The sequence below is a fragment of the Callithrix jacchus genome, chromosome 4 (assembly GCF_049354715.1).
Source record: "Callithrix jacchus isolate 240 chromosome 4, calJac240_pri, whole genome shotgun sequence".
NCBI lineage: Eukaryota > Metazoa > Chordata > Mammalia > Primates > Cebidae > Callithrix > Callithrix jacchus.
In genome coordinates this window covers 40,415,805-40,431,957 of record NC_133505.1, presented here as the reverse complement: position 1 = coordinate 40,431,957, position 16,153 = coordinate 40,415,805, and the positions used below count along the sequence as shown (strand labels likewise).

Here is a 16,153-nt window from a genome sequence, read left to right as displayed (position 1 = left end):
CTGCTGGGACACCCTCTCCTGCAGAGCATGACAGTGACCTTCTCACAGCTGCTCTTGGTGGCCAAGGGGTCCTTTCCAACCTACATCAGATAGCACCCTCGCCTGCTCAGAAAGCCGCAGCGGCCTCTCTTCTCATTCATGATAAAAGCCAATGTCATTGCCACCATCTGCTCTGTCACCTCTTTGACCTCATCTCTCACCCCTCTGGCTTCCTCGGCTCCATGCTCCTTACAGTGTATTAACTGTCTGTGCACCCACTGTGTCCTGTGATTATGACTACAGGAGAAGGGACAAGGCCCCAATTTACTGATGAAGAAACAGGCTAGGGAGGCCAACTGGCTTGCCCAGATCCCACACTCATACATGGAGCTCAGACCAAGACCTGAGGCCCTTGGTTCACCATGATGCCCCTGCCTTCAGTGACTCTCAGTCCTTCAAGATAAAACCCCCAAGTCACCCAGCCAGCACCAGGGCTGGGATGTGGGCCGAACACACAGGACTCTTGGGATATGCCCAGGTCCTCAGACCAGGCCAACAGGAGGCAGAGATAGCCACTCTGCAGCTCCAGCTAAGAAGGAAGGGCCCTCTGTCAGGCCCTAGCCTTTGGGCTTCCGGGGTAGCCTGGGGCTAGGGAGAGAGGGATGGTCCCATGGGGATCCTGTGAAAGGTAGATGGAGGAGGGAGAAGAAAGGAGTGGACCGAAAGGAAGACAGGGCTGAGTAGGGAGAGAGAAGAGAAAGGGGTCTAGAAAAGAATGAAGAATGAAAGAGGGTACGGCCTCCCAGGCTGATAGAGAGGAGAGGGGAAGGGGCAAGAGAACAGGGGGAAGAAAGAAGGGAAGGAGATGGGGTAGGGGAAGCAGAGGTGGAGAGACAGGGAGAGAGAGAAGGGGGGGGAAGGGAAACAGGAGGATGGAAAGAGGGAGTGAAGGAGGGCTGAAGGAGAGAGGAGGAGGAGAGAGAAAAGGAGAGATGAGACAGAGAAAGGGGGAGAGAGAAGAGGGAGGGGCAAGAACAGAGAAAGAGGAGGGAAAACCCAGAACCCAGAGTGAAAACTTGCAACTGAGAGAGAAGGCAGAATGATGCAAAAGAAGTCATTTCCAGAGAAGAGGAGAGGCCAGCCAGCCTCAGGAGGCTGCCCCCTGCTCACTGCCCTCACCCACCGCTGTCCACCCCCAGCGCCCACCACTGACCTTGTCAGCTGACTGTGAGGTGCCAAAGAAGATGGGGATGAAGGCCAGCCAGACGATGCAGGTGGTGTACATGGTGAAGCCAATGGGCTTGGCCTCATTGAAGGTCTTGGGCACACCGCGTGTCTTGATGGCATACACGGTGCACGTGACCATGAGCAGCATGCTGTAGCCCAGCAGGCAGATGAGTGACAGATCTGAGATGTCGCACTTGAGCACACCCCTGGCAAAGCGGGGGTTGAGTGTCCGCTGGTTCTGGAAGTCCACCACTGAGTGGGAGGGGTCCACCACAAACCACACGCAGATGCCCAGCAGTTGTAGCGAGATGAGGCTGAAGGTGATGGCCAGCTGCGAGGCGGGGCTGATGAAGCGCGGGGCACTGACTGAGCGCTTGCCCTGCTCGAAGATGCGGTAAATGCGGTTGGTCTTGGTGAGCAGGGCCGCGTAGCTGATGCTCATGCCTAGCCCCAGGAAGATGCGGCGCAGCGAGCAGGTGCCGAGGTCGGGCTCAGCGATCATGAGGAAGGTGGTGGCATAGCACAGGAAGATGCCCACCAGCAGCACATAGCTCAGTTCACGGCCCGAGGCCTTGACGATGGGCGTGTCGTTGTAGCGCACAAAGGTGATGACCACGAACAACGTGGTCGCGATGCCCACCACAGCCAGGAAGAGCGGCAGCACAGCCCAGAGCGAGTCCCACTCAAGCTTAATGATGGGGATGGGCCGGCAGCCCATGCGGTTCTCTGTGGGCCGCATGTCGTAGGGACACGTCTTGCAGGTGTAGCGGTCCACCTGGTACTGGTACCCTGTGCAAGGCTCGCAGTGCCAGCAGCAGGGCATGCCCTTCACTGTCTTCTTCCGCTCGCCCGGCTGGCAGGGCAGGCTGCAGATGGAGCGGGGTAGCTGCTGGCCGCTCCCCGGCCAGTGCATCCGCTCTATCTGACAATGACAGCAGCGTAGACCAGGCCTCAGAACATGCCATCCAGCACCCCGGACCATCCCACTGGGTGGGGGCACCCTGTAGCCCCACACCCAAGTTGTCCAGCTGCCCGGAGCCCACAGGGAGGTACTGCATCTAGCAGCTGAAATTCAACAAGCTCTCCAGCATAACTCAGACATAATTGGCCTGTAGGGAATCCTGATTGAACCCCAAACTCTCAAGACTCATATGAAGAAACTGAGCTCAGAAAGCAGTAGTGACAACCTAGAAACACAGGAAACACTAGTGGCAGAGCAGAGAGAACTCAGGAGTCCTGGCTCTCAACCCCTAAGGCCTTGCTACCCACAGCAGTTCCCTGGGCGGTAGCAGCCTTACCCAAGAGTTTGTTGGAAAGGCAAATTCCAGCCCCATAGACCTACTAACCCAGAATCTGAGTGTCAACAAGACCCCCAGACGATTCCTGCGCACACTGGAGTATGGTGAATGTGCTGCCCTATGGCCCAGCCCAAGGCGCCCCTGCCAAGCAGTACAGGGGGTTGGATTCAGCAGAGGGCAGCGAACAAAGGTTTCATCAGAGGATGCTTAATGTATGCTCGGGGGTTAGCATTTCTTTACATCTTGCTCTAAATTAGTGCTACTCACAGTTACATGTCCCTGAAGACATAATGGCTGTGAGCAAAAGAGCCACATGTGTGTTGTCACTCCCTACTGAATATGTTACAATATTCTAGAAAGTGAGAGTCCCAAAAGAGCCTCGGGCACCGGGCAAAGGGATGTGACTACACCCGGGAGCTGTATTCAAAGCCACTGTTCTAAATACAGCGGCTCATAGGAAGGCTCACTCTCAGAGCACAGCAAGCCTGGCTGGACTGGTGCGCTTGCGCTGGTGCTACCTGCTGATAAAGCGTAACCAGCCGGTTGCGGGGTGTGGGGAGGGCTTTAGAGCAAAAGGGATAAGGTGGGCCGGGTAGGCATGCCCCGTGGCAAGGTAGGAAGAAAACCTCAAGGAAGGTTGTCCTGTGACTCTGGGCATGACAGGCTGTGGATCACCTCAGAAGCCAAAGACACTGAGCAAGGACAAGCGCAACCTGCCGTGCAGGAATGTGGAGGCATACGGTCCCTGTGCCCTGCAGCCATGCAACTGCGGGGGCAAGACTCTGCCCGGGAGGGCACAGGCGGTGGCGAGTGTTCTGGAAAACTCTGTGGTTCCAATGGAAAGAGACGTGACCAAGGTCAAGTCCTGGGATCACAGTTCTGTTGCTACCTGGCTGTGTGACCTTGAGCAAATGGCTTCTTTCTGAGCCTTTGTTTTTTCATCTGACCCAACAAAAGCAGATATGAAGCCACTCTGCCCTTTGTTCCTTGAGGTGACTTCCCCAAGAAATCAAGGAGTCATAATGGATATGCTTTTCAATATTTCACTAGAATGTCAGCTCCACAAGGGCAGGGAGCATAGTGTCAATTTCTGTGCTATATCTCCAGCCCGCAGCACAGGCTGGCACATAGTAGAGGCCCAGTAAGTCTCTGTGGCATCTATGAAAGAATAACTGCACAGGTGACAAGGTCCCAGGCACCAGTGGCATGAGGCCGCCACACTCAGACCCTGGAGGAGGACAGTGGCCAGGTAGGTGGTTACAGGTACCTTGCCTGCTCTGTGGCCCTCACAGCACAGCCCAAACTGAGCCACTCACGGAGACAGTGGGGAAGGTTGATGGTTAAAGCCCAGCCCCGCTCACCTCCTGCCACCCTCTCAGTTCTGTTCGGGCCTCACAGGCGAGAGGACTAAGAGGGCATTGTGAGCCGTGTCAGAATGAGATGAAGGTGGTCTGGCTGGTGGAGGGGCCTTGTATTCCCAGAGAGGGGACTTCCAGGGAAGGGCCCACTGCCACCCACACCTGCCCAGTCCCTGCCGCCTTCAGTTAGGACATCTGGAAAACAGGGATACTGGCCTGCCTCACAAAGCTGTCATCCCCAAGAGCAGCAGCTGGGACACAGCAGGTGCTCGCTCTGTGCTAGCTGCTGCCGCTAGTGCGTTCCAGTCCCCGGCCCCCTTGCTCTGCCCACTGCACCCAAACAAGACAGGCCCCTCCACTTGGTGTTTTCCCACTTTGCCAAGTGTTCCTCACACCCCGTTCTGCCCATCTCTCTCCACTCAGCAATCCAAGGAGCCTCACTTAGGAACGGGCTGTTCCTGCCAGTGTGGCCTTTGGAGAGTTCTGCCTCTGCCTTAGAAGATGGTCAGGCTAAAGGAGCATGCAGTCCAAAAGTGCTTTTAAGAGCAGAGCTTGAGGGGTTCCTCGCTGGAAGAGATTACAAGTGGAGACAGCGGGGCCTCAGTGCAGCACCCACGAGGTCCCGGGACGAGGAGGGCTGAGGCCAGACGAGGACCTGTCTGAGTCTCTGCAGTCCATCCATGGGGTCACAGTGGGCCCACCCTGCTTATGGCTCACCCCTTCCCTTGCAAGGTAGAGACAAAGTCACTTTCTCAGGAACAAATCAAAAGTCCTTTCTCTCCAAAAACACTGCTGTGTTTCCCAGCTGGGATACTGAGGGCCAGAAAGGGAAAGTCACATCCCTGGGACACTCTATTAGCTAGGAAGGCGTGGCTAGGAGGACCCAGAAACATGGCTGCCTTCTATCGTGCTCTGATGGGGCTGGGGAACTGGCAACTGGCTCACTACCCACCAGCCAGTGCCACAAACCCCGTTTGACCTGGATCCTTCCCTCCTCTGCCCAAACATAGCCCTCCCCCTCCTCATCTTATTCCTCCATCACCCCCATCCACCCACCCAAAAAGCCTTTGAGCCATTTCACTCCAGTGTGAATTCCTCTATCCAGTGTCCCCCATCCCCTGCTCAGTGGGTAACAGGTAAGAAGCCCCCAGGCTAAGGGAGAGGGCAGGGACCAGAATGGCCGCAGAACTCCGATTCTTCTGACTTCCATTTTAGGGTGGGGGCCTCAGAGCCACTGAGGTCTGGGACAGGGCCCTGGGAAGGAAGCCCCAGGCTGGCAGCAGCAATCCTGGAGGTCCGAGTAATCAGCAGCAGCCTCCCCTTGGGCCTCCCTCCCAGGGGCTGGAGCTGCGCGAGTGACTCTTCACCCACTCCCCGCCTTCCCACTTACTCTAAGGTGCAGGTGGTCAGTCCAGGAGCCAATGACCTTGTACTCGGCAGAGCTGTTTTGCAGCTGGTATTGGTAGATGTCATAGCGCCCAGGTGCGTCTCCATTCTCATTGAAGGTCACAGGGTTCCCTGCAATGCCTGTAAGGGTGGGCCCCAGAGGCAGGGAGGATGATGAGCCTGGGGCAGAGACCTCTCTGATACAACCCTTCATGGAACATCCTGGGAGATTTTACCCCTTGGAAACATCAGAAGAGGCTTCCCATTTCCACCCCACAAAGTCTCAGGCCCCCTTCCCTCGGGCATGGCCCAGGATACCCAGGATGCGACAGGGCCCGCATTACATCCCCACCTGAGAAGTTGACACTTCGGATGTACTTAAGCAGCTGGGTGCCATCCACGGGGTCCATGCACGGGCAGAGCCCTATGCGGCCGGGACACAGGTCTCGGTGCATGGCATGCAGCGCATGGCCCATGGCATACACGGCGTCAATCACAAACTGCACCTTCCCCTCCTGCTCATAAGCTGAGTCCTGCCCAATTCGCTCACGGTCTTCAATGAAGCACCAGGAACAGGAATGCTTGTGAGGCCCACTGTCCTCACAGTGGTGTCATGGGAGCCAGAGCACCTGCTAGCACCTGGAGAGGTGGCACAGCCTGTGCATCTGTGCTTGGCCAGGCCAGCCAAGTGCTCCCAGCCCAGTGCTCTATCACCCAGGAGATGGCCCTGTGCAGGAGGCTGGGGACAGGCCCATGGGTGTAACAGAGAATCCACTGGCCTGGACACTGTACCACTGATGCCTGTGCCACCAGGGTCCCAGAGTATCCAGGGCAGACTCCCTTGTCACCTGTCACACTGGAAGGCATGGCCCAGAGGTCTCCCTATGGCTGTGGTCCCTGCTGCCTTCCCCCAAGCCTGGCCTGGGGTAATCTTGGGAGCAGCTGCCTCTCTTGTCTGGGAAACAGCCAGGACAGGGGCTGTGTCCATTCATGATGGGAGTGCCCCTAAAGCCACTCACCCACGGGCAGCCACTCCAGCCAGAGGTGAGGGTTGCCCTCACCCCAGGGCATGGGTAGGGAAACTGAGGCCCAGAGAGTTTGAAAGACTGCCCTCCATGGTTTCCAGTCACCCTAGATACAAGAAGGCACCACTGTCCCACCCATCCCTCTGCCACCTAAGGGACAACTCTCCTGTCCCCCAGTGGCCAGGGTCAGCGAACTTTGTAAACTGAGAAACCCATCCCCACAGCCTTCTCATTGCTAACCGGAGTGGCTCCCCAAGGCACCGTGGCCTGGGGGTCTGACCTCGCATCCTTCTCCCCTCCCCTCCATGTCTACTGACCTCTGCTCTGCGGCCCAGTACAGGCTCCTTTGTTGTCCTTGTCAGCCAAAAGGGGATCATGATTCCACCTCACAGAGCTGCCGTGAGGCTTCCATGAGGTCATGTATCAAAAACACTTGGCAGCCAGAAGGGGGCTTATCCACAGTACCCTATGTGCAAAGTATGCAGAACAGGCTTGCTTCCGAGGGGGATATGGAGTCCCTGGGGTGGGCAGGCGGGATGACTTTGTGAAGGGGGAGGTGGCTCCTGGCCTGGGCCCTGGGTAATATTAGATAACATTTTGAATAGCAACAATAACAGTAACTAAGTACCTTCACTGAGCGCCTGCTATGTGCAGGCATCGTACAGAACTCTTATGCATATTCACTCATTGATTTCTCACAACAGTGCTGTGGCGCAGTCACCTCCATTGCAGAGATGAAGAAACTAGCTGGGCACCGTGGCTCATGCCTGAGCCCCAGCACTTTGGGAGGCTGAGGTGGGTGGACCACCTGAGGTCAGTTCAAGACCAGCCTGGCCAAAACGGTCTTATCTACTAAAAATACCAAAATCAGCTGGGTGTGGTGGCAGGAGCCTGTAATCCCAACTCCGGAGGCTGAGGCAAGAGAATCATTTGAATCCGGGAGGTGGAAATTGCAGAGAACTAAGATTGGACCACTGCACTCCAGCCTGAGGGACGGAGTGAGACTCCATCTCAAAAGAAACTGAAGCACTGAGCACAGAAAGGCTCAGTAACATTCCAGGACCATGTAGAGCTGATGTGACTCCAGGTTCTCCAGCACCAGCCCTGAGCACCACACTATGCCAGATGGGGATGGGGCAAGCAGAATGTGGGGAGGGGAGCAGTGATGAAGGGAGGATGTCGGGGCAGGAGGATGGCTGGGTAGAGGAAGGAGAGGATGGGAAGAGCTAGGGAGACCTGGCTTCCCCTCCAGGACTACAGCCCCTGCATACAGCATGGCCTTCTTCCCCGAGGCCAGGACAAGGAAATTACTCCTCTTACACCTCCACTCCTAGCACTGCCTCTCAGCTACAGGGCATGTGCAGAGGCGATTCCCTAGAAGGCAGCAGGTGCAATGCACAGAGGCAATTCCCCAGAGGGCAGCGGGGTGAGCAGCTGCACCTGTGTCCTACTCCCATGGGCCAGGGTTAAGCTGGATCCACATGAGGCAGTGATTCCCCGGGGACTGGAGGTCACTGTGCCTAGGCCCCTGCCTTGGACACCTTGGAGGCAGACCCAGGGTGCAGGAGATCTCACTGCCTCTCACTGAGGTCTGCTGCCCCCTCTAATCCCCTCAAACCAGGAAGGACAGTGGCTGCACCCACACAAGGATGTGGGGATGGGGGTCGCTGGCCTAGTCACTCATTAGCCCTGCCAGTCAGAACCACATCCCATTTTCAGCCTTGCCGAGGGTAGGTAGTCACATATTGCCAAGTGGACAGCAGAAACCATGGAACCACAATGCTAAGGATGCCAGGACCATGGGGTCATCTGCCTCCAGTGCCATTTTAAAGACAAGAAAACTGAGGCTGGTGGGGAAACCCAGGTCACACAGCCAGTGGCAACAGGATGGGCATTCCTGGCTTCCAGACCCCACCCCTGCTCCATCCCAGGCTGCATTTGACCGTGTCTGTGGGCTTTGCTAACCAGCAACACTCTTTCTAGGCAAAGGCACAAACAGACAGAGTGAACATGAAAGGCAGCTTCACCATCCTGCCTGTCTGAGGCCTCTGATCACAAGGTCACAAACGCCTATGGAGGAATGGAATGGAAGACCCCATCCCCAAAGAAGGCTGGGGCAGTGTCATCTGAAAGAGCCTCCCTGGACCCACACTTGCTCCCTGCAGGCCCCTAGGCCCTGCCCTCTCCAGCCTGAAGAAGCATAAAACATGCTTGACTCCCCAGCAGCTCTCATCACACTCTCATCTCATATAAATGAGAGACTAAATTATTAACCAGCGATGGAGCGGGTGGCTGAGGCCACTGCAGAGAGGAGCAACTCTCTCCTAAGGCCAAGATGCACCCAGCCATTGGAGGCTGGCTGGATCTCTGGGGAAACACACTTCCCCCACGAGGCTGGCCTCAGCCTCTCCTCAGAGGGTCTCATTGAAGCACCCACTCCTGGGCCACTTGGGATCTGGGCCAAGTGCTCTCACTGCAGTCACAAAGCCATCAGCATGGATGCTGGTGTGAATATCCCGCAGGAGCTCCCTTGCCAGGGAAACCTGCCTCCACCCCAGGCAGCTCTGGGGGAAGGGCTCAGAGCACCCAGCCCAGTGCTGTCACACAGCATGGACTTCAAGCAACTTCTCAACTAGCTATGGCCTCCTGGACTTTGTATCAAGTCTAACCCCAGTAACATATGGGAAGACTGGGGTGCAATGAAGTCACCAGGCCGTAAGCATGCCCACCACACACACACACACACACACACACACACACACAGAGACACAGAGACACACACACATACATACATACACACAGAGAGACACACATACACAGATACACAGACATACACACACATGCAGACACAGACACACACAGATACACACATGTACACAAACATACATATACATACAGACATATACAGACTGAAACACACACACATACACAGACACACAAAGATACACATGCATACACATATATATACACATGGAGATACATAGACACACACATATGTATACACATGCAGATAGACACACACATACACACACATATATACACATATGCACGCACAGATACACATGCAGACACACATAACACAGAGATACACAAATGCACACAGACACACAGATGCATACACACATATACATATACACATACAGACACTGAAACAGACATACACCACACACTCACATACATATATACACATACACACACAGATATACATGCACAGAGACACACACCACACCACACACACATACACACACACACACACTCACACTCCTGAACCCTGGCCTCAGATGCCCCAGGCCCTTCTCTTGTGCCCCACAGGGAACAACAATGACAGGGCTGAAGTGGCTCCCTGGAGGGGCAGCAGGGCATGTAGGGAAGGGGTGGGGGATACTGCAGGAACCACAAACCCTCACTAAACCAGTCATGACGGTCTGGCCTCAATGAGCAGCTACAACTATGCCTGGGACAGCAGCAGCTCTGGGCTCACCTAACCTGGCTCCTCGGCAGGTGACTCTGCAGCCATGGCTCATGCTCACCCAGAGCCGTCATGTACCTGGCACCTCCTCTTCCCACAGCTCTGGGAGTCAGGCTTCACTGGCCCCCTCACAGGGGAGGTGGCGAGGTTTGCAGGTGGGTGGGTGACATCCCAGAGCCTCACTGGCACTGAGTAGGTGTTTGACACATACCTATGGATAGAGCTAGCTGGAAAGTGGTGGAGCTGGGATTTGAACCCAGATCTCTCTGGTTGTCCAAAAGAGTCTTCAGTATCCTGAACTGCCCCTCCTCCATTTAGTCGCTGACCTGCCTCCTTCCTCCTGTCCTAGGACTCAGGCCCTGCCTCCACTGCCTGGCCAGGCCTAACCAGGGACGGAGGACTCTGTCTGCAGGTCTAGAGGAGGAAGGTGGCAGTGGAGGGAAGGGGGTGGGAAAATCCCCTCTCATGGGTGGGCAGGAACCCCAGGACCAGGCAGAGGCACCGCAGTTCTGGGAGGAAGCAAGACATGTATTTCTGAGAGCTGTTGGAGGAGATAAATTCCAGAAACATGGCGGCAGTGACAGCAGCAACAGTTTGAAGATGTCCTAATTGTGTCCCGGGGCACAGTGAGGCAGAGATGCATTTGGCTCTGCCACGGGTGACAGCCAGCTGGGGAACCATCCAGGGAGGATTTTCTCCGTCAGAACCCCGAAGCATGGTTACTACGGAGACTGCAGTCTTTGTCTGCAGGTTGTAAATTGTAATTGAAATGAGTTTTCAAGGTTGAAATAATCAGAGTCCTCCTCATCTCCCCACTCACCTCTCCACAACTCACCCGCCCAGCCACAATCCTCCAGAGTTCAGTGCTAGAACACACGTGCGTACACACACTTTCCTGAAGCAGCTCCCTCACGCTAGGGTAGACAAAATCCACCACACAGACACTCACAGATACTGACATCTGTATGCACACAGCAGCAAATACACGAACCTTCATGCATTTACATATGCCTACAGACGCACGCATGCTCAAACGCAGGTGTACATATAAATGCTTCCAACATAGCTACAGCTACACGTTTATCACAACACTTACACAAACACATGGCATTCAGATTCACCATTGGCTTAGGCTGAGAAGTCCTACAAGCAGATGCAGAGGAGGACTTGAGAGCAAGGGTTTTATTGGGGGTGGCAGCAGGAAGCATGGGGAGGGGGCTGGGAGGTGGGGGGTGGGGAGGAAAGTCCACTAATGGCAGCATGCCGGGCTCTGTCCTGCTGGGGACCTCCAGGAGACCCAGCAGACCACACCTCAGCATTGTCCCATTCATGGGGATAAATGCTCCAGCTCCGTGGGTCCTAGGCGGAGGGCTGCTCTCAGGGGCATGAGCCCCATTGCTGCACACTGAGCCCCATTGCCGCACACTGGTGGGCACTGAGGGGTAAGGCCGGGGCACCAACAGCATCTGCTAAACATATACTCATTCACATGCAGTCAAGCGTAGACCCATGTCTACACCACACACCTACACAGATATAAACCTGCATTTACACAGCCTGTCTCCCAAAGCTGTGGGAAGGTGAGGTGCCAGGCACACGAAGGCTCTGGGTGAACAAACATGAGCCACATCTCAAATACACATCTCTGCCAGTTGTGTCCCTTAAACAAACTTCCAGGGAGTAGGCAGTAAAACAAGGGGGTCCCAGAGCCCCTCCAGAGAGGGCTGTCTGGTGTAATGGACCAAATAGACACAGATGGCCCTGACTCTCGGCTGGGCATGGCCAGCTATACACTCTAAGCCAAATATCGGAGTGTCCTAGCACCTCAGTGTCCCTAGTGTGAATTCCAGATAGTAGGACTCACTTCAAGGGGCCGCTGGGAGGACTGAGGGAGACGCAACACCATGTCTTGTGCACGGAAGTCCTCTCTCAGCCTCAGCTCTCCTTTGCTCCCTGACACACCCCCACAGGAGGACGCCCTCCCCTCTGTCCTGCCTGGCGCTGGCTCTAATGCTGACTCTCCCCGCCCCTTCCCCACCATTTGATGGGTGAGAGGTGCCCGCTGCATAGACAGATCCAAGTCAGCTCGGCCTAGCCTGACGTATGGATGGGGTGGAGAAAGCCGCCACTCTGTGCTTCCTGAGACATTTGGTTCCTTCTGAGGGTCCTTCAAGTCCTGTTCCCGAGTCCACACTCACCACCCCACAAGCCCCCCATTCCCAGAAGTCACCAGCCAGGATCTCCCTGGCCCAGAGTCTCCCACTTGCTCTTCAGCCCTATACCCTGGTGTTGCCAGTCCCCACCTCTCAAATTTTCACCTTCATTAAGTGCCCCGCTTTTTAGTCTGGGAATTTCTAACCCCCTTGGCTGTGTTTCCTCCATCCCCAGTGCTGTCCCCCACAACTCAGCCTGGGCCCAACACCAGCTGCTTCCACTCCCAGTGAATGATGCACCCAGGTGTTGAAGGCTTAGTGGTCGGGGCAAATGGCATCCCCATCCAGGGATATGGAAACCAAGGGCTGAGGAGGTGAAGCAGCTTACCCGGTGGGAGGCAGCTCTTGACTCCCTCTCAATTTCTTTTACAAGCTCCAAGAGCTCTGTGGTGGCATCGCCCAGGGCTCCTCAACCTGGAGCCAGCCACAGGCCCCTTTTGAAGGAAACAATTCTTGCAGACCCTCAAGAAAATGACCCCAGCACTGAAAGCCTGGCTATGACCGTGAAACCCAACTGCAGGTGACCACAGCCGCAGAGAAGCCGCGTCTCTGAGACCGGGGGAGCTCCCTTCAGGATGGCCACCAACATGAGAATGCAGACTGTAAGAATCCTCATGGCACTCCTGGGTCCCTGTGAATCTGGCCTCAAGGATGTGTCCCCAGATGTCCACAGACCTCAATTTGAGAAATAGGATATGAGCCCCAGGGTCTGATGGGGCCCGCTGGAAACTCCCACTCAGCCCCTTGGTGGGCCTGATGAGTCTTAGTATCTCTGAGCTCCAGGCCCCTCATCTGTGAATGAAGCTGGCACCTGGGACTAGGCAAGGAGAGTCACACCTGGCGCCTGCACAGCCCGGAACCAAAGAAGGACCAGCTCTCAGCTCCTCCCTGGTTCTGAGCCCAACCCACCTCAGCTGGGGAGCTGGGGCTCAGCTCTCCCACACAGGAGGGGTTGGGGGTAGGGGGACTCTGGGGACTGAGTCTGAGGCCAGTATGGATGAGCTGCCTGGCCCCTGCTAACAGACCCCACGCAGACATCCCTCTCCCCCATCACTCATCCAGCCTCCCCTCCAGCAGCATCTAGCTTTCCCCCTTTCTAGGTGACATGGCTTGGCTCTGTGTCCCCACCCAAATTTCACCTTGAATTGTAATCCCCACATGTCAGGGGAGAGACTTGAAGGGAGGTGACTGGATTATGGGGGCAGATTTCCCCTGTGTTGTTTTTGTGATAGTGAGTGAGTTCTCAAGAGGTCTGATGGTTTAGAAGCGTGGCCCTCCCCTCTCGCCCTCTCTCTCCTGCTCCGCCATGGTAAGCCGCGCTTGCTTCCCCTTCGCCTTCCACCCTGATTGTAAGTTTCCTGAAACCTCCCAGTCGCACTTCCTGTACAGTCTGCAGAACTGTGAGTCAATTAAACCTCTTGTCTTCTTAAATTACCCAGTCTCAGCTGGACACAGTGGCTCAGGCCTATAATCCCAGCACTTTGGGAGGCCGAGGCAGGTAGATCACAAGGTCAGGAGTTCAAGACCAGCCTGGCCAAGATGGTGAAACACCATCTCTACTAAAAATACAAAAATTAGCCAGGCATGGTGGCAGGTACCTGTAATCCCAGTTACTCGGGAGGCTGAGGCAGGAGAATCACTTGAACCTGGGAGGTGGAAGTTGCAGTGAGCTGAGATCGTGCCACTGCACTCCAGCCTAGGCAGTAAGAATGAAACTCCAACTCAGAAAAAAAATAAAAATTTCTCAGGCTCAGGTAGTTCTTTATAGCAGTGTGAGAACAACTAACACATTAGGTCTTTCTCTTTAAGGCAGAAATATGAGTAATTTCTCCCATTTAAACAAACAAACAAAACCCCTCTCTTGACCCGCCCATCCCCAGCTAGCATCCCCTTTCTCTGTTCCTGCTTATAGTGCAGCTCCTCAAGAGAGGGGCGTCTGCTCACTGTCATCAGTTTCTCTCCTCTCTCCCCTGACCGACTCCAGTTTGGCTTTTGTGCCCACCTCTCCAAGGAGACTGCTCTTGCTAAGTCCAATGGCCCAGCCCAGCCCTCATCTCACCTGGCCCCTGGACAGCAGGCAATGGAGCCAGTCACTCCCTCCCCCAGTGCTCTGGGCCCTGCTGCCTCCTGAGCTGCTGCTTCTCAGCTTCCATGCTTGGCTCCCTCTCTCTGCCCCAACACCCCAGCATCCAGGGCTCACTGGGACCTCTCCTCTCCCCACACACACACTCCTTGGTGCTCCCAGCCAGCCACCTCTGTACTCTGCCACCACCCCAATCACACGGCCACTCCAGCCTCTCCCTGACTCCAGCCCCTACTTCACAAGGCCACGTGGGTCCCAGCAGGCATCCCACTCTCCACGTGGCCTCCACCCAAGCCCTGCCTTCCCTCCCAGCCTGCTTCTCCTCCCACCCACCCCATCTTACCACTTGGCAAATTCATCCATCTCCTTGTTCCAGCAGAGAACGCTGAAGCCATCCTTGACTTGTGTCATCTTTCTCTCCCCTCAAATCCTTCCATAAACACTGTGACCACACTGCAAAGCTCACAAAGAATCTGACCCCTTCTCACCAGCTCCATGACCACCAGCCACCCTGGGCCCGTCATTCCCACCTGGATGAAGCACCAGCCTCCTAACTGGTCTCCCACTCCGCCCTCGCTCCCAGAGATCCTGTGGGGACATAAATCAGGTCTTGTCAATACACCTTCAAAGCCTACCATGATTTGTCCCACTCTGCATAAAAGACTAAATCCTTACAAACTGCCCACCGGGCCCACATGGCCTGCACCCTCTGCCTGTCCCTCCCCCATGACCCCATCTCCTGCCTGTGGCTCTCTGCTTCAGCCACACCGGCCTCCTCACTACTTCCCGGGCTCAGCAGGCATGAACCACCCCCAGGGCCTTTGCACTCGCTGTGCGCTGTGCCCGGCATGCACTGTCCAGGGTCTCCACGTGGCTCGCTCTCTCACGGCCTTTGGCTGTTCGCTCCAGTATCATTCTGATATAGTTTGGATGTTTGTCCCCTTCAAATCTCATGTCACAATGTGATCCCTGGTGTAGAAGGTGGGGCCTGGTGGGATGTGGCTGAGTCATGGGGGCGGATCCCTCATGAGGGACTGGATGCCCTCCTCGAGGTAATAAGTGAGTTCTCACTCTATGACGTACAAGATTTGACTGTTAAAAAGAGCCTGGCTCCTCATCCTCTCTTTTCCATCTCCCCTCCACCCAAGACTGGAAGTCCCCTGAGGGCCTCATCAGAAGAAGAGGCTGGTGCCATGCTTCTCAAACAATCTGCAGACCATGAGCCAAACAAGCCTCTCTTCTTTATGAATTACCCTCAGGTACTCCTTTAGAGAAATGCACACACACCTTCTTGGTCAGCACGCCTGTCCTCCCAGCACTCCCAGTTTCCTCCAAGAGGCCTCCAAGCTCTGCCTTCCCCAGCCTCACAGTCAGGCGTTTTCTGGAGCCCCTGGCACTGTCCGCCAGGCAACGCCATGCCACTATGCTCTGTACCTTGTCTGCAAGGCCATATTGTGTCCCACTCCCAGGATGGCTCCCCAGGGCAGGTCTGTCCGCCTCACTGAGCCCAACAAGCCCAGCACAGTGCTGGCTGGGCAAACAGTCAGGCTCTTAATCTATGCTGCTGGTTTCCCAGCTGATGAATGGGAAGAGCACGGATTGAGCAGCCGATGGTTTGAGCAACTGTGAGTTCCTCTAAGGGGGCACAGCCTAGCTTATAAAGTATGCTCCCAAATGTTGGCCTTTCTCACTGGCCCGAGGAGGGAGGCTTCCTCAGCTTCTCTTATGGATGCAGAGGTGGGAAGACCTTTCACAGGCAAGCTGGAGATGCCAGGAGGGGCCTGGGGCCGGGATATCAGCTGGTCTAAGCAAAACATCTCTAGGGCCAAATGGTCGGGTTCAAACCCCAGCTTTGTGACTCTGGGCAAGTCCTTAACCTTTCTGTGCCTCTGTTGCCTTGTCTGTAATGTGGGTTGCTGCAAAAATTAAATGCAAAATATTGATTGGAACAGAGCTTGACAATTAATAAATGCTACATAAATATTAGCTGTTATTGTTTTCACTATTATTGCTGTGATTGCTGGTAGCACAGACTGGGTGACTGACATCTCCCCACGCACCCACAGCCACCATGCAGCTGCCCTCCCTCTCTGGACTCCCAGCCCCTGTGAGCAG

General features: G+C 55.4%; 1 protein-coding gene and 1 long non-coding RNA gene across 4 annotated transcripts in view; one reads left to right on the top strand and one right to left on the bottom strand.

The window, feature by feature from the left end:
* The window catches only part of LOC128931277 (uncharacterized), a 189,570-nt gene extending 173,547 nt beyond the window's left edge, over positions 1-16,023 (top strand). For all 3 annotated transcript variants that reach the window (XR_013534087.1, XR_013534090.1, XR_013534081.1), the window contains one exon: positions 6,978-16,023. This is a non-coding gene — a long non-coding RNA (uncharacterized LOC128931277). The remainder of the gene's footprint in view (positions 1-6,977) is intronic.
* The window catches only part of LOC144582113 (metabotropic glutamate receptor 4-like), a 35,653-nt gene that overhangs the window by 12,006 nt on the left and 7,494 nt on the right, over positions 1-16,153 (bottom strand). The window contains exons 3-5 of the mRNA XM_078368927.1: positions 5,601-5,801; positions 5,253-5,389; positions 1,193-2,128 (exon numbers count right to left, since the gene is read on the bottom strand). Of these exons, the coding sequence (XP_078225053.1) occupies positions 1,193-2,128; positions 5,253-5,389; positions 5,601-5,801 (1,274 nt within the window). The remainder of the gene's footprint in view (positions 1-1,192; positions 2,129-5,252; positions 5,390-5,600; positions 5,802-16,153) is intronic.